This window comes from Panthera pardus, unplaced genomic scaffold (assembly GCF_024362965.1).
Source record: "Panthera pardus isolate Hobbes unplaced genomic scaffold, ASM2436296v1 HiC_scaffold_6, whole genome shotgun sequence".
Lineage (NCBI taxonomy): Eukaryota > Metazoa > Chordata > Mammalia > Carnivora > Felidae > Panthera > Panthera pardus.
In genome coordinates this window covers 93,376,642-93,398,830 of record NW_026526991.1, presented here as the reverse complement: position 1 = coordinate 93,398,830, position 22,189 = coordinate 93,376,642, and the positions used below count along the sequence as shown (strand labels likewise).

The window sequence follows — 22,189 nt, the reverse complement described above, 5'->3', positions numbered from 1 at the left end:
TCTTTATTTTATAAGAATGTTTTGGAGTATATTTCTAGTTATTTTGTAGAGAAGTTTAGTATCCTAAATTAAATAGATTTTTTGTTTGTTTATTTGTTTTGTTTTGCTATAATTATTCATTTGTGGTTGGTGACTGGCTTTGCTAATTTATTATAAGGCTTTTCTTTGGTCATTTAAGATTTAACAACTTGTGTTAAATAGAATTCTTTCAAAGTAACTGAGAAATGCTTTGATTAGGGGTAATAAGAACTAATGTCTACAAATACTAGGATATACGTTTGGTTTTTTGGTAAAAATGTTAAGGACATTAGAATCTAAGAGAAAGACTCTTCCTTAATGCCATAGACCCCAGCGTGCTGAAATCTATGTGCCATCTTGGCCTCAGCATATTCATTTGCACTTTAGTGCTATAGTACCCAAATCTAGTCGCCCTTTTCCCCCTACGGACCACTGCTTTCTCTATTCATAAACTGATGTCCTCCGGAATGGCATTTGCATTGACTATTTGTGTGTATATATATATATATATATATGTATATTTTGTAGAAATGCAGGCACAGTGAGACAGATGCTGGAGTCCAAAAGGAATGTAAGTGAGAGTGCACCAACATCCTTTCCAACCCCTGTGAATACAGGTAATATTTTTAAACAACAAAATAACATTTTCTTAGGAATTTTATAAAGGCTTTAGTTCTCTGTTCTTACATTATTTTGAGACTGAAATGATCTAAGGAACTGAGCATATTTATCTAAACTTAAATAATGAGTACAAAATTTTATTTAAAAATCAGGATTACAGATATGCAAGAAAATATAGGAATTCAAGTCTCTAGTGCTTCTCAAACTTTCTGGTTTCCATATCCCTGTATAATCTTAAAATATTATTAAGAATCCCAAAGAACTTTTGTTTTTGTGGCTTATAGTAATTGATATTTACTTGGAGTAGAAATTAAAATACAAACTTTTACATGTTTATTCATTTAAAAATAATAACCTATATCATGTAAACACAAATAACATGGTTTAAAAAAAAATTTTTTTTTAGTGTTTATTTATTTTTGAGAGAGAGACAGAGCATGAGTGGGGGAGGAGCAGAGAGAGGGAGACAGAATCTGAAACAGGCTTCAGACTCTGAGCTGTCAGCACAGAGACCGATGAGGGGCTCGAACCCACGAACCATGAGATCATGACCTGAGCTGAGGTCGTACGCTTAACTGAGCCACCCAGGCCCCCCACAGATAATGTTTTAACGAAAAAATAACTATTTCCCAAGCTTAAAGCAATTAGTGGAAGTGTTACTGTCTTACAGTTTTACAAATCTGTCTTATACTTAAAACATTAAGACAGTTGAAGATAGCTAGATTCTTCTATCTGTCTCTGCATCCAATCTCTTGCAATTTGTTGTTTTGGTGGAAGTATTTGAATAAAGTTCAGTCTCATACAAATATGTACTTGGGAAAGGGCTAGCCATTTTAGATGATTTGTGAATATTGTTTGACACAGTCAAGTAGTTTATTAATGGTTAGTTGCAAAGTAGAATGTGAAACCATATCAATGAACTTTTCTAAGCTTTTCAGTAAAATCTATTTGTCTGTCTTGGATGGATCTTCTACTAATATCATTCATCAATCATTTGGAAAATACTCAATGAGTTATGTAAGGCTTCTATTATTGACACCTCAATAAACTTTTTAAAAAGCACATTGATTCTGGAGTGTCCAAGTAGCTCAGTCGGTTAAGCGTCTCACAGTTCATGAATGTGAGCCCCGTGTCAGGCTCTGCACTGACAGTTCGGAGCCTGGGGCCTGCTTCAGATTCGTGTCTCTCTCTCTCTCTCTCTCTCTCTCTCTCTCTCTCTCTGTCTGCCCCCTCCCTCTTGTGCTCTCTCTCAAAACTAAATAAATGTTTAAAAAAAAAAAAAACTTAAAAAAAAAAATATCACATTGATTTTTGTCAGAAATGTCTTTGAAGATTTGGGAAGCTGTAATGCGCTTAGTGGCAGATACATGTTTTTCCAGAGTTCTAATTTTTTTTTTTTTGAAAACTCAAATTGTATTATTGCCAATAAATACTATTAGTTGTTTTCTTTGACTGCCAAGGTTTATTTTCAAGAAAAGGTTTGTTGGGGCACCTGGGTAGCTCAGTTGGTTAAGCATCCAACTCTTGATCTCAGCTCAGGTCTTGGTCTCAGGGTCATGAGTTCAGGCCCCGCTTTGGGCTCCATGCTGGGTGTGGAGCCTACTTAAAGAAAAAAGAGAGAAAGAAAGAGAGAGAGAGGGAGAGAAAGAGAGAGAAAGAGACAGAGAGAGAAAGTAAGAAGAAAGAAAGAAAGAAAGAAAGAAAGAAAGAAAGAAAGAAAGAAAGAAAGAAAGAAAGAAAATTTGTTAAATACCCAGTGTGAATAATCACAGTATGTCTAAGTCATTCTTCCAACTAAAAATGGTCTTCTGTGAAAAAGGTGGTTAGCTTAGTTTTATAACTCAAACAGTAGTACAAGCATTTTGCTTTGAGCCAAACATGCTACTTTGGCATGCAGTGGTAATGCTTGTTGTAGATTTCCTATTTTTTCATGCAGAATACTAAGACCTGTACTCAAGGGCTGAGATTTAATAATAGTTTCTACTACTTCATCATGGACATTCTTGAGTGAAACTGACTTTGTTTTTTACTGTGAACATTTGGGGGTAAAGAATGTATTGACAGTTTGGTACCACTCAATACCTTGATTTTTGTACTGAGGCATCAAGAAGTTTTACTCACCATTGCTTTTGCTCCATCAGTGCAGATATTTACATGGTGAAAAAAATCAAGTAATGTCTTATTGTTATGAAAATAGTTTTGATATTACCAGCTCCCTGAGAGGGTCTCAATAATCTGCACGTGTTCCCCTGGATAACACTTTGAGAATTGCTGCTCTAGTGTGCCTATTGTTTTGGAAACAGTACAGATCAGTGAGAAAGAAGCTTGGTCATCAGTTTGAAACCTGTTCAAATGAAAATAAAGATAAATAGGGGCGACTGGGTGGCTCATTCGGTTGAGCGTCCGACTTCGGCTCGGGTCATGATCTCGCAGTTCGTGAGTTTGAGCCCCGTGTCGGGCTCTGTGCTGACAGCTCAGAGCCTGGAGCCTGCTTCAGATTCTGTGTCTCCCTCTCTCTCTGCCCCTTCCCTGCTCATGCTCTGTCTCTCTGTCTGTCAAAAATGAATAAACGTTAAAAAAAAAAAAAAAAAGAAAGATAAATAGTTGAGCCAAAATTACTATAAAACTTCAGTGACCAGCATTTTGATTTTCTCTGGTTTTGGTATTAACTCCCTTATTTCTTAATTCATCTCCCACCTTCAGTGTGTTATGTCCTATATTGTATAATGTCATTAGAGTTTCAGTAGAGGCAGCTTCCCCTTCTTGGTTCCTCCCAGGTAATTCAGTAAAACTTAGTCCACAGATAGAGGTTTCACACATGGTCCGAATGATAAAATACCATGGCCAAGCTTCCTTTATTCATTAATAGTGATGATTCTTCCTAGATTGTCTATTTGAGTTTATATATTGTCATTGTCCTAAGGCATTTATATTTTTAGTGTAGTTTCAAAATTATCTGTATAGCTTCACCAAGTTCAGTGTTTTTTAGTCATTTTACCAGTTACTCTGAAATGACGATAGAATTTTCAGGCACTGTTTTGATACTGAGAGATTAGTCTTCCATATTAGTCATAAGCTGTGTGCCAAAAATAGATGCAAAAATGTTTCTATAAATTTAATTCTAAGAATTTCCAAAATCTAAGGGGACCCCGTGTGGCTCATTCAGTTGAGAGTCTGACTCCTGATTTCTGCTCACGTCATTGTCTTGCGGTTCATGAGTTCAAGCCTCACTGCATTGGGCTCTGTGCTGACGGTGCTGATCCTGCTTGGGATTCTCACTCTCCCTCTCTCTGCCCTTCCCTGGCTTGCTTTCTGTCTGTCTGTCTGTCTATCTCTCTCTCTCTCAAAATAAATAAAGTTTAAAAAAGACTTCCAAAATTTAAGTCTTGAAGAAATTGTATTATGAAAGACTTTACTGTAGCAATTGCAGTGCATTAAATTTGTATTGTATTATCCTAGCTGATAAATGAAGACAGCCATTTAAACTGAGACTTCTTTTTTCTTTCTATAGTATCTTCAACCAATCTTGTCACTCCTCCAACAGTTGTCAGTAGTCAACCTAAGTTGCAGACTCCAGTTACTTCGGGTTCTCTGACAGCAACGTCAGTTCTTCCTGCACCCAACACAGCTACAGTAGTTGCTACTACTCAGGTGCCTAGTGGAAATCCCCAACCTACAATCTCTTTACAACCTTTACCAGTGATTTTGCATGTACCTGTTGCGGTATCCTCCCAGCCTCAACTCCTACAGAGCCATCCAGGGACTTTAGTGACCAATCAACCGTCTGGCAACGTTGAGTTCATTTCTGTACAAAGCCCACCTACTGTGAGTGGTCTCACCAAAAATCCAGTATCCTTGCCAGCGTTGCCAAACCCCTCTAAACCAAACAATGTTCCTTCTGTGGCCAGTCCTAGTATTCAAAGGAACTCTCCTGCCAGTGCTGCAACCTTAGGAACAACACTTGCTGTACAGGCTGTTCCAACAGCACACTCTATTGTACAAGCCACAAGGACTTCTTTACCTACAGTAGGCCCATCGGGACTCTATAGTCCATCAAATAATCGAGGTCCTATACAGATGAAAATTCCAATTTCTGCTTTTAGTACTTCGTCTCCTGCAGAACAGAGCAGCACTACTACCCCAAGAATTGGTAAGTCACTATATAGGCTTAATAATAGAAATACAAGCATGTTAATGGCCTTTAGATAATTGAATATTTGTGTTTGTGGAAGTGCTATCTTTATTTGAAGAAGAAAGTAAATAGAATACCCTGGAGATTACTTTTAGTAAGTTTTTAGCTACCTAAGAAATGATGTTGTTAAAATGGTATTTGAGATACAGTTTATTTTGAATGAAAAGTTAGCATTTGTAATGTAGCTTTTAGTAATTTTTCCTAATCTGGGTGAAATTTTTCCTTTAGGCTTTGAGGCAAGCATTATGAATTTCTTTTATTATGTGTTTGGCAGGAATATCTGAATAGAACAAATTTATTTTAAAGTATCTAATTTACAGAATATATGCATATAAGAGGAAATGACAAACAACATATCTTCCCTACGCATGTGGAAAAATCCTTTGTGCATTCATCACTCACGTCTTCTAAATTTGAACAATTTAAAAATAGGTTCTTCTCTCTAATTTATTATAAAATGTTTGACTGCTTGTTTTATCTTTTATATATTTCCCCTGTGACATAGTATATGATTATGTTTGTATATGTCTGTATACTCTCCAGAATTGCAAAAAGGAGAAATGGATTTTACCTGTATTTAAAATCTGTAAAACTCTATGTCTTCCTTGTCTTTAGAAAGCACACATTTTGTATGCGTTATTGAACTTACTTATTCTTCATTTCTGGCCTCACATTTATTTCCACTATTGTAAAGTGGCTAAATGGGTAGGCATAATGTGTATAGTGAAATTGTTGTAATATCTCTTATTGATATAGTGACCATGAAATATAAGAAACATTCTAAAATACAAAATTACTTTTGTAAGTGAGATATACAAGCCTTTTGTTTTCTTTAATTTCCCATGTAGCCATTAGTAGTGTATTTGCCCTTCAAGTATATTTACTCATATAAATAGTGATTGTATTTTGTATTTCACAAGGCTGTTGAGAGAATAAATGGGTGGCTGATCAGAATTAACAGTGGACTGGAGCTAAATGTCAGCTTCATACAAATTTACATCTGGGATATAAGAAGAAATCTGAAATTTTATATAAAAATGCAATTATTAATATGAGTATTTAAAATGTAAATGCTTGCATAGTACAGTAACAGTATTTGTTAGCCTTATCTGCTACCACATTATTCTTTAGACACTCTAATCCATGTTTGCAGCACTGAAAGATACTTGCTTTTTAAATGAGGTCAGTGAACAAGATTTTAAGGGGGTTACTTCATTTTTCTTTAACTTCTTTTTTTCTAATCCTTAGTATTTTTTAATATGTCAGGTAGAAGGTGATTTCTCCTAGACATTGTTTTATGTGATTTTTGAGTTTTTCCACTTTATGAAAGATTGAGCCTAAGTTGACACTTTTTAATTCATGGTCACAAAATAAGACAAATCCTTAAATATAGAAGTTTTCCTAAAAGACCATGGCTTGAAAAGAAATAAATAACTTAAAAGATATTGTTTAGTTTTGTGAATGCTCATACCCTAAATACTTCTACAGGTATCAGAGTTATAATTTAATTATTCTGTTTTCTTAAAATACTTATGAACATTTGTTGACACAAAGGGTATATGTTTCCCAAAATTACCTAGCTAAGGTATTCTATTAGTCATAGTAAGTGTCAGTTTGTTTCATATTCATTTAATGACTTGACTGTTCTTAATTGTTTTGTATGTAAAACTAATAATTTTCACAATCATTTTTAATCAGTACATCATTCTACTTATGTGATAATATACATTTATACTTACACTTAAAATTAATTTTTTAATATATATTTATTTAACACATTTTATGTACTTTATTGTATAAATTATTTTAAGGAGATCATTGTTTCAAGTTCTATTTAGAGTGCTTACCTACATTTGAAAGTAACTTATTGGATATTAACCATAAATGTGAATGATAAGCTTTCTTTGCATACTGTTCATAATGTTAATTAGAATGAGATCTGATGTGGCACGCCTGGGTGGCTCAGTCAGTTAAGCGTCCGACTTCAGCTCAGGTCATGATCTCACGGTTGGTGGGTTCAAGCGCCGCATCAGGCTCTGTGCCGACAGCTCAGAGCCTGGAGCCTGCTTCAGATTCTACGTCTCCTTCTCTCTCTGCCCTCCCCCACTTGCTGTCTGTCTCCCTCTGTCTCAAAAATAAATAAACATTAAAAAAAAAAAAAAGTGACATCCGATGCAATGATATATTTTTTTTATCATGCAAAATTTTAGAGGTGCCATCAATGACATTAAAGTAGGCCTTTAGCTATTTAGGCTTCCCAAAACCTAAACTGAAGCCATATGGCAAATTTTGGCTGAATATGAAGGTTGAAGCCAACCTTTAATACATTTGTAGTATGCTAAATATATTAGTTCTATAATTAAAACATTTTAAGTCTTATGTAGGTATTATTGATTTAATGAGAACATAAGCTATCCAACTAGAATGCATGAATTTGTATTTTATTATAGTTCATGTCCCCTTATGTATTAAGTCAGTATTTTCTGTTTCTATAGTAAAGAAAAAAATCATCCTAAAGACTGCTAGGAGATTTAGGCTATAAGTTGTAGTTAATATTATTTATTCATGAAATATTGAATACCTGTAACTCTTCTAAAATCCTGCAGGCACACAGAAATGTACAAAATAGTTCCTATTCTCACCAAACTCACAATTAAATAGGGAACCTTGCCATTAAATAAGTAATTAACTATAAATGTGATGAATGTTAAGATATGAGGTTCCTGTGAGAGGATGTGGGAGATCTGGAAAAGGTATGTGATAATATATGGAAAGGTGATAGGCAGAGGAATTAAAGGATTTTTGCAGAGGAGTGTGATATCCCTGAACACTGGCTGCAATAAGAAGAATGCTTTGGCGAGGATAAAAGTAGGGTTAGAGAGACCAGTTAGGAAGCTGTGGTAGTAATCCAGATGAGAGATGGTGTTGTGAAAATGATTTAAAAGTTTTGCATTCAATTCATTTTAATACACCAAATATCCAGCACCTAATAAGGAATACTACTAATTGGCACTTCTGTAAAAACCCTTTTATGACTTCAGTAAAAATACAGTGTTGGTTAAATATGACATCATCTTTTAAGAATAGTAAAATAGAGAGGTTTCCCAAATGATAGAAAGATTTTAAGGTACAATTTCTAATTTCTCACCCTGACCAGTTTTATTGATAGATTTACAGTCATCTGAAGTAGATATTATAAGTGAAATGGTAAACTGTTACATTAAGAATCAAAAAAGTCTACAATAAAGGCACAGAGAATATTAATTAAAAACCTAGATTAAGGAAGATTATTACAGTTATGGGAATAAAATCCTTCTAAGCCCAAATGAATATATTCTAACATTATATATAAAAAACTTTGGTGGTAAATCACTGATGTTTTGTAATGTCATCAGTGTATATTAATACTCTGCCATGTAGGATCAGTAAAATGGAATTTGTTTTTTACTAAGTAATATTTCAGGGACTTCACAGTCCAGAACAGATGCTGATGCATTATAAATGAAGTACTTTTAAGATATTTTTTTTAAAAAGTAAGGAATATATTAATATATTCTTCCTACAAGAAAACTAAGATAATTTAAAAAGGGTAGGGAGAAATTATAAGGGCCTCCTTTTTACTTCTGTAGCCTGGAAAACCCTCTTTTAATAGGTAGATGTTTATCCAAAATTTTTTGACATACAGGTGTGTGTGTGTGTGTGTGTGTGTGTGTGTGTGTGTGTGTGTGTATGTATGTGTGTATTTTATATATAATGAAATACATAGTACTGTTTCCTTTTAGCATAAATAATTTACTTTATATGTGTTCTGATGATTTGAAATGAAAGAATTCCCATATTTTAACCAAGAATATTACTATCTACAGAAAGCAAGGATAAGAATTTTTCAGCATTGGAAATTCACCACATTACCAAAGAGGAAAAGCTAAATAATTACCTCAGTAGATGCTAAAGACATTTGATAAAGTTTAATACCTTCTCTTTAGAAGTTGAGTCAGAAAACCATACTTGATTGATTTTCTCTGCTGTTCTAGAAGTAACTTTTGTGTGTATGTATGCATGTGTATCACAAACTCAATGTAAGTTAATTGAAAAATGACTAAAGAAAAATCTGATTTAACTACTGAGATTATGCATGTAAATTTTCTCAGAATCCTCGTGTAATGATTTTGCTAATGAATTTATTATGCTTTTTGCCATGTCATTAAATCTTTTTCTCCAAAGGTATATAGTATGGAAAAATTGTATTTTATTTAACCATTTACTTATGTGAGGACGTTTAAGTTATACATATCCTAAATTATTTCCAAAGATATTCCCTAGGATAGAATTAAATATTCTGGGCAATGGGTATGTGAAATTTTTTTCTCTATTGTAAATTTGCTCTTTTGAAATTTACTGTAGCAGTGGTCTATGAGAGAGTTCATTTGCATATATGACATGATGACAGAAAAAAAATAATTGGAGAAAGTTACATGAATTGTTGCATATAAAACAACCAACCTTTTTACGTTTTGTAGGTGCTTTTAAAATGGCTTTTTTTTTTTTTTTGACTCCTCAGAAAACCAGACAAACAAAACAATAGATGCTTCTGTTAATAAGAAAGCAGCTGATAGCACATCACAGGTAAGATTTTTTCCTTCTATTTCAAAGTAAAATTCCAGTTATAGTCCTCAGGGATAATGGATTTCCATCAATATTTTTTAATACAATGAAAATTATTCTAAGTTAATCATACTTTTCAGACCTAGAATTTGTTTTTGTATTTCAGTTTCTACTTTTGAGATCGCTTACTTGTGCATTCATTAATATTGTATTTTCCTTCATTTCTTTGAACTTTTTTTTTTTTTTAGAGAGGGGGGAGGGAAGAGGGAGGGAGGGGGAGAGAGAATCCCAAGCAGGCTCCACACTCAGCACAGAGCTTGATGTGGGGCTTGATCTCACAACCCTGAGATCATGACCTGAGCCAAAATCAAGAGCTGGTTGCTCAACCAACTGAGCCACCCAGCAACCCCTCTTTGAACCTGTTTTTTAAAGCTGCTTTTAAGCCTTTGCTGAATTCAACATCTGGTTCTACTTGGACTTATTTTCTGTTGACTGTCTTTTGTCTTTAGTTGGGTTCTTTTTTACTGGGCTTTGCATGGTTAGTAATTTTTGATAAATTTAAAATTTAGAAAACTTTGAAAAGTGGACCTTATAAAATACACTGCAGCAAGTGGATTCTGTTACATTCTTTAAGGATTTAAGAACTTTTAGTTTTGGATTTTAGATTGTGGTGTGTGTTGACAAGTCATTTTCAATGAAGTCATCATCATAGAAAGATTTAGAATTATGTCATTACCTTCGGATTGGGCCTGAAGTTTTTAATGTCAAGGCATTGTTTCCTTTAATTTTGTGAAGTCTGAGTTTTGCAGTTTTTAAAAACCTTAATCATTTGGAGCTGATCTCAGTATGGTATAAAGTAATTATGATTAGCATTTATTACACAGCACGTGTTATGCCTAGTGTTAAGCTCTTTCTATGCATATTTGGATTAGTCCTCATAACAGATCGCATATCCATACTTTGGAAATTGAGGATATTACCTTTTAACATAAATTTACATAGCTAATATGTGTTGGAACTAAAAGATGCCATCGGTCTTTTTGACTCAAAGATACTGGTTCTTTAGGTCTGTGTTGTACTACTTTCCTTTTTTGTTGCTATTGTGGAGTTAAAAAAAATTGTTTTAATTGCATTTCTGATGATTTAGGACAATGGGTTGACTTTGGTCAAATTGGATGTTAGTTAATAGTATAGCACACCATATCTTATCCTACCATATAAAATTTTTAGGGAAGAAACTTAGGTCATTTTGTGTAACTTAATTCTAGCTTTGAAGTTGCTTTTGGCACTTTGGTGAATTAATATTGGTATTAATATTAGTGTAGTAAATAATATTAATGTAATGTTTGTAGAATTCATCAACGTTTTAAATGTTGGAAAATATATAGTGTTTGTGTTTAATCACTTACCAGTTAAAGTACCTAATCACTTTAATAGCTCTATGCAATTGACAGATTTAGAGAAAAAAAAACAACTTGTAGAATTTCTTGTGAGAATGTTTCACAATTATTTTTTATATGACATATGTTATGAGTATTCGGGGATCATTTATCTGACAAACTCTTTTTTTTTCAGGTAGTGCCTTTTGGGGGGGGGGTCCAGATTGAACCAGGCTACTCATTTATTCTTGTTGCCCCTTAGTATTTAAGTTTTATTCTATGTCTGCTAGAGTTTCCTTTGCAAAATACAGAAATTTTGTTTTTCAGAGTGGAAAAGCCACAGGCAGTGATTCAGGTGGTGTCATTGATCTCACAATGGATGATGAAGAGAGTGGAGCTTCACAAGGTACTTACAAGTAATGGTACCAGTACCAAGGAATGCTTTGTAGCATTTTTTTCTCTTAATTCAGTATGATAATCAGTGAAGACAGATATATACAGCATTATGCTTGATACATTTGTATCTATGTTAGAAAGAGAGTTTTTTATATTAGAATTTAAAAACTGAAATCTAATCTGGATGAATATGAACAAAGCATAGAGAAAAACAGAGCAGTTAAGAGACTGTTTAACTTCTAGAACACTCCTCTTTTTATATCTTATTTCACTTGATCTTTGCAGTAACCGTATAATGCCTATTTTATAGTTGAGAGTAGATTCAAAGAGAACAAGTCAGAGTCAATTAGGGAGCTGGGGATCAAACCCATGTCCTCTGACTCTAAATTAAGTGTTCTTTCTGCATATGTATGTGTGTGCACACATGCACATTCAGGTGCCCTTTAATGTAGGTACTATCACGTGTGTATACATTTAATTTTGGTTATTTGAATTAATTTTCTTTATTTAGTATTATATAAACAAAAATGAAGGTGATGTTAAAAACCTGCACACCAAATTCTTCAATATTATTTTGAGTTACAGTATTTAGAAATTACAACCAATATTCTTAGTTATTCTTCTCCAATGTTAATAGGTAATCTGAATAAAAAGTTCAGTAATTAAATATACTTAGAGAAATGCTGAATGAAACAAAATTGTATGGTTTTTTTTCCTTTTATACAGACTTCTCTGAGCTTTTCTATGCTAATCTATAATTTTTCCAAGAGAAATTCAAGATATAAAGTATTTCTCAAACTTACTTGCACAACTATTCACAGACATATCTGTGAAACTGTGTGGTGATAATTATATAATGCATATGGAAAAACTAAGATAAGGTAGTCGGCTAATTGTTATGTTAAAGACATTAAATTTAAAAATCACCTAAAGTTTAAATATTTTAGGGAATAAGATTCATTGGTTTTAGGAAAACAAGTTGATTATGTGATAGGAAGTCAATTTTTTTGTATAACTGATGTAAAATTGGAAGATTTATGCCATCATTTGTCAGAATTGAATTCATACCACTATGATTATTTTTTACATAAAAGGTTTCAAATTATTTGCATTGATTTTTCTTTTTTTTATTTTTATAGACAAGTCTAAATATAATGAATCCCTAGAGGACAAAATAAATACTTGTTATTTTTTAGAGGACACAGTCAGGGCTGATTCTAAAAGTTTTCAGTGCTCTGACTGCTCCCTTTCTAGCATCCCTGCCTCATGGGGTCTTTTCCTATGGCCTCAGCTTTGCACCTTAAATTTTTCCATTGTACTGTCCTCCCTCCATCAGGACCCAATTAACATAGCTACAGCCTTAAATTTTATTTACATTTTAGTGCAGAATTCCTTAGGACAGAAATCAATGGGGATCATTTTGGATAGAGGGCTTTTGGTCTTTACATTATGCCATATAGTGGTTACCTAGTATTTAAGGCTTGTTCTGAGATGCAAACATTTATTCCATAGGCTATATAAGACTTTTTTTGAGATTAGACACTATGTGTATCTTATTTTAAAGACTGGGTAGTGTAAATAAGCAACCATCTGTATTATCAAACAAAAGAACCTAAACAACAGTAATTGGAGTTCAAGATTGCTGGTGAAAAGCTCATTGATTTATAGATATTTGTTTAGGAGATTGTCCTTGACAATAGATACATAGATATATACGAATTAGGAAATGAAATTACTCTGATTGACATGATATTGTATTGAGTTCAAAAATAGTATTCATTCATAAAAAAATGTAAGATTGATTCTCTGTAAATGTGAATTAGAAGATGTGATAGAACCAACAGTGAATTATTTAAGGTTGTGATGTGGTGTTTCAACCTAGCAAATATACACATAATTAAATTGGAAATAAATTGTTTTCTTAGTGGTAATTGTAACTGAGGGGCAAGCAAACACAAAATTCACAAATACGAGAAGAACCTGTATTTCTGATTTTTTTTTCTATCAGTAATCACAATGTCTCACTTTTAATTAATAGACCCGAAAAAGCCAAATCATACCCCTGTGTCAACCGTGGGTTCTTCTCAGCCTGTGTCTCGACCATTGCAACCCATCCAGCCAGCACCACCTCTTCAACCATCTGGGGTGCCAACAAGTGGACCATCACAGACAACCATACATTTACTACCTACAGGTAGACTTGCTGAATCATTGAGTTGAAGCTTTTAGTTTTGCCTCCAGTGAAATACGACTATGGAATTAAGTGGAAAGAATAGACAGGAGATTAAGGATAATTTTCTGTTATTTTGAAGACAGTGCATCTTTTTGAATGGAGTATAACTTAGTTTTGCTGACCATCTTAAGCAATGGCACTGATACGGAGTGGTTATAAAGAAGAAAAATGTATATGTCTTTGTCATCTGCCACTGTAAGCAGCAGAAATGAATATAGTTTCTCTGGAAGGGATGGGTGTAATGATTTGTTCTGGTTCTTGAAGTAATAAGTGACTGATGAAATAAGAAATTTTAAATGATTCTTAACTTGAACTAGTTTTAACTGGCCTAACACTATCGTTGGGAGATACATACTAGTATTTTACTGACTGCCTTTCCAGAAGTTATAAATCTGACATTTTCAAGATGTACCCTAGATCTCCTAAACTGTTTGAAAGCCAATCAACACGGTTTGCCTTTTTTAATAAAATGTTCCATCATTAAAGATTTATCTGCAAAATACTTAAATAAGGACTTTTCTTGTTAAGGAAAACATTGAGTTCACATGGAATTTTATCTAGTGAAATCAAAGTGTAAGTCATGAATTTAGATAACTTAGAAGAAATCTCAATTATGCAAACAAATCATATGTAGTATAGAAAATAAAATGGGTAATAAAGAGATGAAGAGATAAGCATTCCTCCTTGTATACTTTCTTTCCCTTTCTAAAAGCTCACATTGAAAGTTCAGATGTGTAAAGACTAAAGACTTTAGTAAGTAAGCCATTAGTAAAGAAAACCTTTTTATCTTTGTCATATCCACTGTTTACCTACAAATTTATTTTATTATAGAATGCATTTTTCCATATAAAAGTAGATTCATTATTTTTATTGTATAGTTAATGTGTGATCATTTGTAAAATGTGATAGTAATTCAGAGAGTTAATAACAAGAAAATGTTAACTCCTAAAGTAATTATTATAGTTCCATGCTGTTGGTGAACATTTAGGACTTTTTTGATAGATATATGTTAATATCACTCAAGGTATGAATGTTCTTTGGAACATAGATTAGGAGGAATGCTGGAGTAGAGAAGGAAGAATTCTGTATTTTAATTGATGTTTTATTGTTTTGAATAAGAGATGGCTCAGTTCACCTAAAGAAAATGTCAGTAACAATAGCTAGCCAGTTTCGTGAACTGTGAGTATACAGTTACTCTTGGGTTTATGCCATTAGTAGAAAGCCTAAAGGGGCCCAAATCCCACTCTACTAGGAATAATTAAACATTAAGGAGTGAAAATTTGCTGTTTTAAGTCACTCCCTTAAGATCATGCTCTTAAGTCTTTATCTTCACGTGCTTATTACCTAGTCAAACAAGAGTGGGAAAGGCATTGGGCATGGTTGAGGCAGCCTTTTCTTCTGAAGCTTGGACTATAATAATAGTGTTCTTAATTTTGGTTGGCTTTACTACTTTTATGTTTCAAGATTACAAAAAGAGACTGTTATCTGTATTTCTGTCTTTATTATAGTTAATTAGATTTTGTACAGCATTCATTACAATTAATACTGTTTAGTTAACATAGAACTTAACTGCATTTTGATATGTTTTCTCTGCTTTTCATTAGCTCCAACCACCGTGAATGTAACACATCGTCCAGTAACTCAGGTGACCACAAGACTCCCTGTGCCGAGAGCGCCTGCAAACCACCAAGTGGTTTATACAACCCTCCCAGCACCACCAGCTCAGGCTCCCCTGCGAGGAACTGTTATGCAGGCTCCTGCTGTTCGGCAGGTCAATCCCCAAAACAGTAAGACACTCTTTTCTTGTGTAGGGCCCCAAGTTATATGTAGTTCTTTAGCATTTAGTTGGCTTGTATTAACATTAGATTTGAGAAAAAATGCTTATAATATCATAACAAAACTAATATTAAGTTTTTCTTCCCTTTGGAGACTTAACCAGAAAAATTGGACATGTATATTATATGATTTGTGTTCCAGGTGTTGTCTTCAATTTAACTGTATTTATGGTTTATACTCTCAAAATACTCTGTTTGATACTGGTCTGTACTCTGTTAAGAGATACATTGCCTAATTAAAGTGGGAATGATCAATTGTGGCTTGGCCCAGATAATGGAAATAGTGGTAAAGAATAGCTTCCAATGAGAGAGTCTTAAAGATATGGAAGGTGGGCTGAGAAGTAAAAGATCAGAAAATGTTAAAGGAAATCTATTGTTTGCGTGCACATGCACACACACACAACACATGTGTTTATATACATATATACATACAGATACATACTTTATATATATATTATATTTGGTAGTAAAATATATTGTGCATATAGAGGTTTATATACAAAGCATATGTAAAGTTTATTATTATTTTTTTAATGCTTTTATTTTATTTTTCAGAGAGAGAGAGAGAGAGTATGAGCAGGGAAGGTGCAGAGAGAGGGGGCTGCAGAGGATCCAAAGCAGGCTCTGTGCTAACAGCAGCGAGCCAGATGCAGGACTCAAACTCATGAACCATGAGGTCATGACCTGAGCCAAAGTTGGACGCTCAACTGACTGAACCACCCAGGCTTCCCAAAAAAGCAGCTTTATAAAATTTAATAACACGGGCATTTTTAAATGCTTTTTAAAGAAACTGTCATTATTATGTGATGATTTCCAGGAGAAAATAAACTAAGCAGAGTTTCTGGTTCACAGTTTGGCTTCAGTTTTCTCCAGCTTACAAGAGTTTTTTTCTGGGAAATCAGTACGGTCATGAATGAGTTCTGGGAAACTGCGCTCACCATAGTCAGGGTGCCAGGCAGAACTATAGGATAGGCCAGGAACTGAGTATATGGCAGGAATGTGGTCCAGGCAGTAGGCAACTAAATTTTCTAACAGATATATTCAGAACAGTTCATCCTAAAGCAACAGAATGCACATTCTTTTTGAGTGCTCATGGAACGTTCTCCAGAATAGATCACATACTGGGTCACAAATCAGGCCTCAGCTAATGACTCAACTAATGTCTTAGATCACACTATGCATATTTTCAGACTACAATGCTATGAAACTTGAAGTCGACCACAAGAAAAAATTTGGAAACACCACAAATACATAGAGGTTAAAGAACACACTACTAAAGAATGAATGGGATAAACAGGAAATTAAAGAAGAAAAAAAATGCATGGAAGCAAATGAAAATGGAAGCACTACAGTCTAGAACCTTTGAGATGCAGCAAAAGTGGACGTAAGAGGGAAGTACATAGCAATACAGGTCCACCTCAAGAAACAAGAAGTCTCAAATACACAACCTAACCTTATACCTAAAGGAGCTAGAAAAGGAACAGCAAATAAAGCCTAAAGGCAGCAGGAGAAAGGAACTAATAAAGATTATGGTAGAAATAAGTTATAGAGAAATAACAAGAAAAAAACTTTAGTAGAACAGATCAACAAAACTAAGAGCTGGTTCTTTGAAAGAATTAATAAAATTGTTAAACCCCTAGCCAGACTTATCAAAAAGAAAAGAGAAAGGACCCAAATAAATAAAATCACGAATGAAAGAGGAGAGATCACAACCAACAACACAGAAATACAATTATAAGATAATATGAAAAATCATATGCCAACAAACTGAGCAATCTGGAAGAAAGGGACAAAGCTCACAAACTACCAAAACTGAAACAGGAAGAAACCGAAAATTTGAACAGACCCATAACCAGCAAAGAAGTTGAATAACTAATCAAAAGTCTCCTAACAAACAAGAGTCCTGGGCCAGATGGCTTCCCAGGGGAATTCTTCCAGACATTTAAAGAAAAGTTAATACCTATTCTTCTCAAACTGTTCCAAAAAATAGAAATGGAAGGAAAACTTCCAAACTTGTTCTACAAGGCCACTATTACCTTGATTCCAAAACCAGACAAAGACTTCACTGAAAAAGAAAACTATAGGCAATATCCCTGGTTAACATGGATGTAAAAGTTCTCAATAAGATACTAGCAAATTCAATGCAACAGTACATTAAAAGAATCATTCACCACAATCAAGTGGGATTTATTCCTGAGCTGCAAGGGTGGTTCAATATTTGCAAATCAATGTGATATACCACTTTAATGAAAGAAAGGAGGGGCACCTGGGTGGCTCAGTCGGTTAAGCATCCGACTTCAGCTCAGGTCATGATCTCCCAGTTCATGAGTTCGGGCCCTGCATGGGACTCTGTGTTGACAGCTCGGAGCCTGGAGCCTGCTTCGGATTCTGTGTCTCCTTCTTTCTCTGCCCCTCCCCTGCTCACACTCTGTCTCTCTGTCTCTCAAAAATGAATAAAACATTTTAAAAAAGAAAAGAAAGGATAAGAACCACACGATCCTGTCAATAGATGCAGAAAAAGCATTTGACAAAATACAGCATCCATTCTTAATAAAAACCCTCAACAGAGCAGGGATCGAGGGAACATACCTCAATATCATAAAGGCCATATACAAAAGGCCCACAGCTAATACTATTCTCTATGGTCAGGAACAAGACATGGGTTTCACTCTCACAAAAAGAAATAAAGGACATCTAAACTGCCAAGGAAGAAGTCCAAATTTCACTATTTGCAGACATCATGATACTCTATGTAGAAAACCCAAAAGACTACACCAAAAAAATGCTACATGAATTCAGCAGTCACAGGATATAAAATTGCTGTATGGAAACCTGTTGCATTTCTATACACGAATAATGAAGAAGCAGAAAGATAAATCAAGGAATCAATCCCATTTGCAACTGTACCAAAACCCACAAGATACCTAGGAATAAACCTAACTAAAGAGGTAAAACATCTGTACTCTGAAAACTGTAGAACACTTATGAAAGAAATTGAAGGGGACACAAAGAAATGGGAAAACATCCCATGCTCGTGGATTGGAAGAATATCTATACTACTCAAAGCACTCTACACATTGAATGCAATCCCTATCAAAATACCATCAGCATTTTTCACAGAGCTAGAGCAAACAATCGTAAAATTTGTATGGAATCACAAAAGACCCTAAAGGGCCAAAGCAGTCTTGAAAAAGAAAAGCTAAACTGAAGGCATCACAATTCTGGACTTCAAGCTATATCACAAAGCTGTAGTCCTCAAGACAGGGTGGTGCTAGCACAAAAACAGACACATTCGTCAATGGAATATAATAGAAAACCCAGAAATGGACCCACAACTATATATGGTCAACTAATACTTGACAAAGCAGGAAAGACTATCCAATGGAAAAAAGACAGTCTTTTCAACAAATGGTGTTCAGAAAACTGGATAGCTACATGCAGAAGAATGAAACTGGATCACTTTCTTACACCACACACAAAAATAAATTCAAAATGGATCAAAGACCTGAGTATGAGACAGGAAGCCATCAAAATCCTAGAGGAGAAGACAGGCAGCAAACCTCTTTGGCCTCAGCCATGGCAACTTCTTACAGATCCGTTTCTGGAGGCAGTAGAAACAAAAGCAAAGATGAACTATTGGGACTTCATCAAGATAAAAAGCTTCTGCACAGCAAAGGAAACAATTGACAAAACTAAAAGGCAGCCTACAGAATAGAATATACTTGCAAATGACATATCTGATAAGGGTTAGTATCCAGGGGCGCCTGGGTGGCTCAGTTGGTTAAACATCCGACTCTTAGCTCAGTTCGGATCTTGATGTCAGGGTTGTACAATCAAGCCCTGTGTCGGCTCCACACTGGGTATGAAGACTACTTTAAAAAAAAAAAAAAAAAAAGGTTAGTATCCAAAATCTATAAGAGCTTACCAAACTCACCACCCCGAAACAAATAATCTAGTTAAGAAATGGGCAGAAGGCTTGAACAGACCTTTTTCCCACGAAGACATCCAGGTGGCCAACAGACAACATGAAAAGATGCTCATCATCACTCATCAAAACCAGGATTAGATAGCACCTCATACCTGTAAACAACAAATATCGATAAGGATGTGGAAAAGGGGGAACCTTCTTACACTGTTGGTGGGAATGCAGACTGGTACGTCTACTCTGGAAAATAGTATGGAGGTTCCTCAAAGAGTTAAAAATAGAACTACCCTACAACCCAGCAATTGTACTACTAGATATTTACCCAAAGGATATAAACATACTGATTTGAAGGGGTACCTACACCAATATTGATATTATTGGTTATCAATAGTAGTCAATTTGGCTATCAACAATAGCCAAACAGTGGAGAAAGCTCAAATGTCCATCTGCTGATGAAAGGACAAAGAAGATGTGGTGTACGTGTGTACACACACACACACACACACACACACACACACACACAGGAATATTACTCAGCCATCAAAAATAACGGAATCTTGCCATTTGCAACAACATGGATGGAACTAGAGTGTATCATGCTAAGTGAAATAAGTCAAAGACAATTACCATATGATTTCACTCATGGAATTTAAGAAACAAAATGATTTACATATAGGGGAAGGGAAGAAAAGAGAGAGAGGCAAACCGTAAGAGACTCTTAACTATATAGAGAGCAAACTAAGGATTGCTGGAGGGGAGGTGGGTGGAGGATGGGCTAAATAGGTAAAGGGTATTAAGGAGGGCACTTGTTGTTATGAGCACTGGCTGTTATCTGTAAGTGATGAGTCACTAAATTCTATTCCCGAATCCAATATTATACTATATATTAACTAACTAGAATTTAAGTAAACGCTTAAAAAAATAGTCTGCTTCTGTTACCATAATATATGTCAAAATAGTTTTCTGTTCAGTGAATTGAGTATCCTCAGCTGTTCAGCATGGCATGGACAGAAAGCGAGGGGCCTCATTAATATACATCAGGGATAACTTACAGTTGAGATTTCTGTCCTAGTTGAAAAGATGAGACAGCAGAGATATTTTTGAAGACAGCTTCAATTTGTCTGCCATTAGAGTTACACTGCTCCGTTCTCGCTTTGCCTTCTACATGTGATGTGCGACTGTGTTCTATTCTAGGATTTTTTCTCATAGTCCTCTTGGTAGGGATTCCATTTATTTTTCTCTTGTGTTAGATCTCCTGTTTCCTGCATCTCCCATTTTCCTCTTTCTTGATTTTCTCTCATAATTGGTGGCACACGTCTTCGAAGGACAACTTGAGAAAGTAGATTTTTTTGGTTGCTTGCATATGGGAGAATTTCTTTCTCTTCATGTTCAATTAATTCTTCAGTTGAGTATAGGTTTCTAGGTTAGAAATATTTTTCCTTCCAAATTCTATAAACAACACTTTGCTGGCTTCAAGTGTTTAATCAGTGTTTTACCAGATTTAGAATAGATTTCTAGTTTTATAAAAGCCTTAATTTTGTTTTGTAGGTGTCACAGTTCGAGTGCCTCAAGCAACTACATATGTTGTAAACAATGGACTAACCCTGGGATCAACAGGACCTCAGCTCACAGTGCATCACCGACCACCACAAGTGCATACTGTTAGTGTCGATGCTCGTATTTCCAAAATTTTTATCTGTAGACCTGTCAAATATTGTAGTTAGCATTTATTCTTCAGGCAACAGAAGTTAATTTAAGAATATAGATCTTACCATTATGACAAATTTTCTTAGGGATGTTGGTCATCAAGGATCATTGATTCTGCTTGTGGTGGTGTACAGTGTATAAGAAGAGTCCACAGCTGGTATGTGTGAAGTGAAATAGAGCATTAAAAAAATTTTTTTATGTTTTTTGATTTATTTTTGAGAGAGAGAGAGAGAGAGAGAAAGCATAGGAGAGAGAGAGAGAGAGAGAGAGAGAGACAGACACAGAATCCAAAGATAGGCTCCAGGCTCTGAGCTGTCAGCACAGAGCCTGATGCGGGGCTTGAACCCATGAACCACGAGATCATGACCTGAGCCGAAGTCAGATGCTGAACCGACTGAGTCACCCAGGCACCCCTGAAATAGAGCATTTTAAGCTCATGGTTAGGGGTGCCCGGGTGGCTCAGTCAGTTAAGCGTCTGACTTCAGCTCAGGTCATGATCTTACGGTTCCTGAGTTTGAGCCCCACATCAGGACTCTGTGCTGATAGTGCGGAGCCTGGAGCCTGCTTCAAATTCTGTTTCTCCCTCTCTCTCCCCTCCCCCCATGTGTGCTCTTCTCTCTCTCTCTCTCTCTCTCTCTCTCTCTCTAAAAAGTAAATAAACATTAAAATAAAATTAAAAAAAAAAAAACCTCATGGTTAAATTGAAAAGAGTATTTTGAGCGTTTAAAGAGTATTTTAAAAAGTATTTTTTCTAACATTTTTTTCCTCAGAACCTTATATCAGTTCTAACTGGTATATTGCCATCACTTTATTGTTTTTTATTAATCCAGTGACATTGGGAATTCATTTATTAAGAGATGACATGGATCAAAAATGTCTCCTTAGATTTAGGCTCCAAAACAATGTCACAATCTTCCGTGACATGATTAGAACAGCATTTGGTATGGTACACCATGTAAATGGACATGTGGGCTTTATGAGAAGGGAGGAGATTGAGGCTTCATATCACTTTTCATCCAAGTGTCCTTTTTTAAGTATACATAATAACAGCTAGCATTTCTTGAGCACCTCCTCTGTGCCAGGCACTGTTAATATACTTGGTCCTCACTCAGCAGTCCTTTAGGACTCTTCTCTCCTTTTTTATTCTTTATTATAGATAGGGCAGCTAATGCATAAAGATGTTGAATAACCAACCCAAGGTCATAACTCATGAAAACCCATGCATTCCAGCGTTAGAGCCTATCCTCTTAACAGCTGTTATTTTTACTATTCCACTAC

General features: G+C 34.9%; 1 protein-coding gene across 5 annotated transcripts in view; it reads left to right on the top strand.

Annotated features, from left to right (window-relative positions):
- Nucleotides 1-22,189, top strand: part of ATF7IP (activating transcription factor 7 interacting protein) — a 121,227-nt gene that overhangs the window by 91,806 nt on the left and 7,232 nt on the right. For 4 of the 5 annotated variants that reach the window (XM_019452043.2, XM_019452042.2, XM_019452041.2 and 1 more), the window contains exons 8-14: nt 547-635; nt 4,151-4,789; nt 9,393-9,457; nt 11,143-11,221; nt 13,250-13,405; nt 15,049-15,231; nt 20,753-20,865. In XM_019452043.2, coding sequence (XP_019307588.2) covers nt 547-635; nt 4,151-4,789; nt 9,393-9,457; nt 11,143-11,221; nt 13,250-13,405; nt 15,049-15,231; nt 20,753-20,865 — 1,324 coding nt within the window. Of the gene's footprint in view, nt 1-546; nt 636-4,150; nt 4,790-9,392; nt 9,458-11,142; nt 11,222-13,249; nt 13,406-15,048; nt 15,232-15,836; nt 16,131-20,752; nt 20,866-22,189 lie in introns of those variants that run through there. The other variant, XM_053894972.1, reaches the window with a different exon arrangement.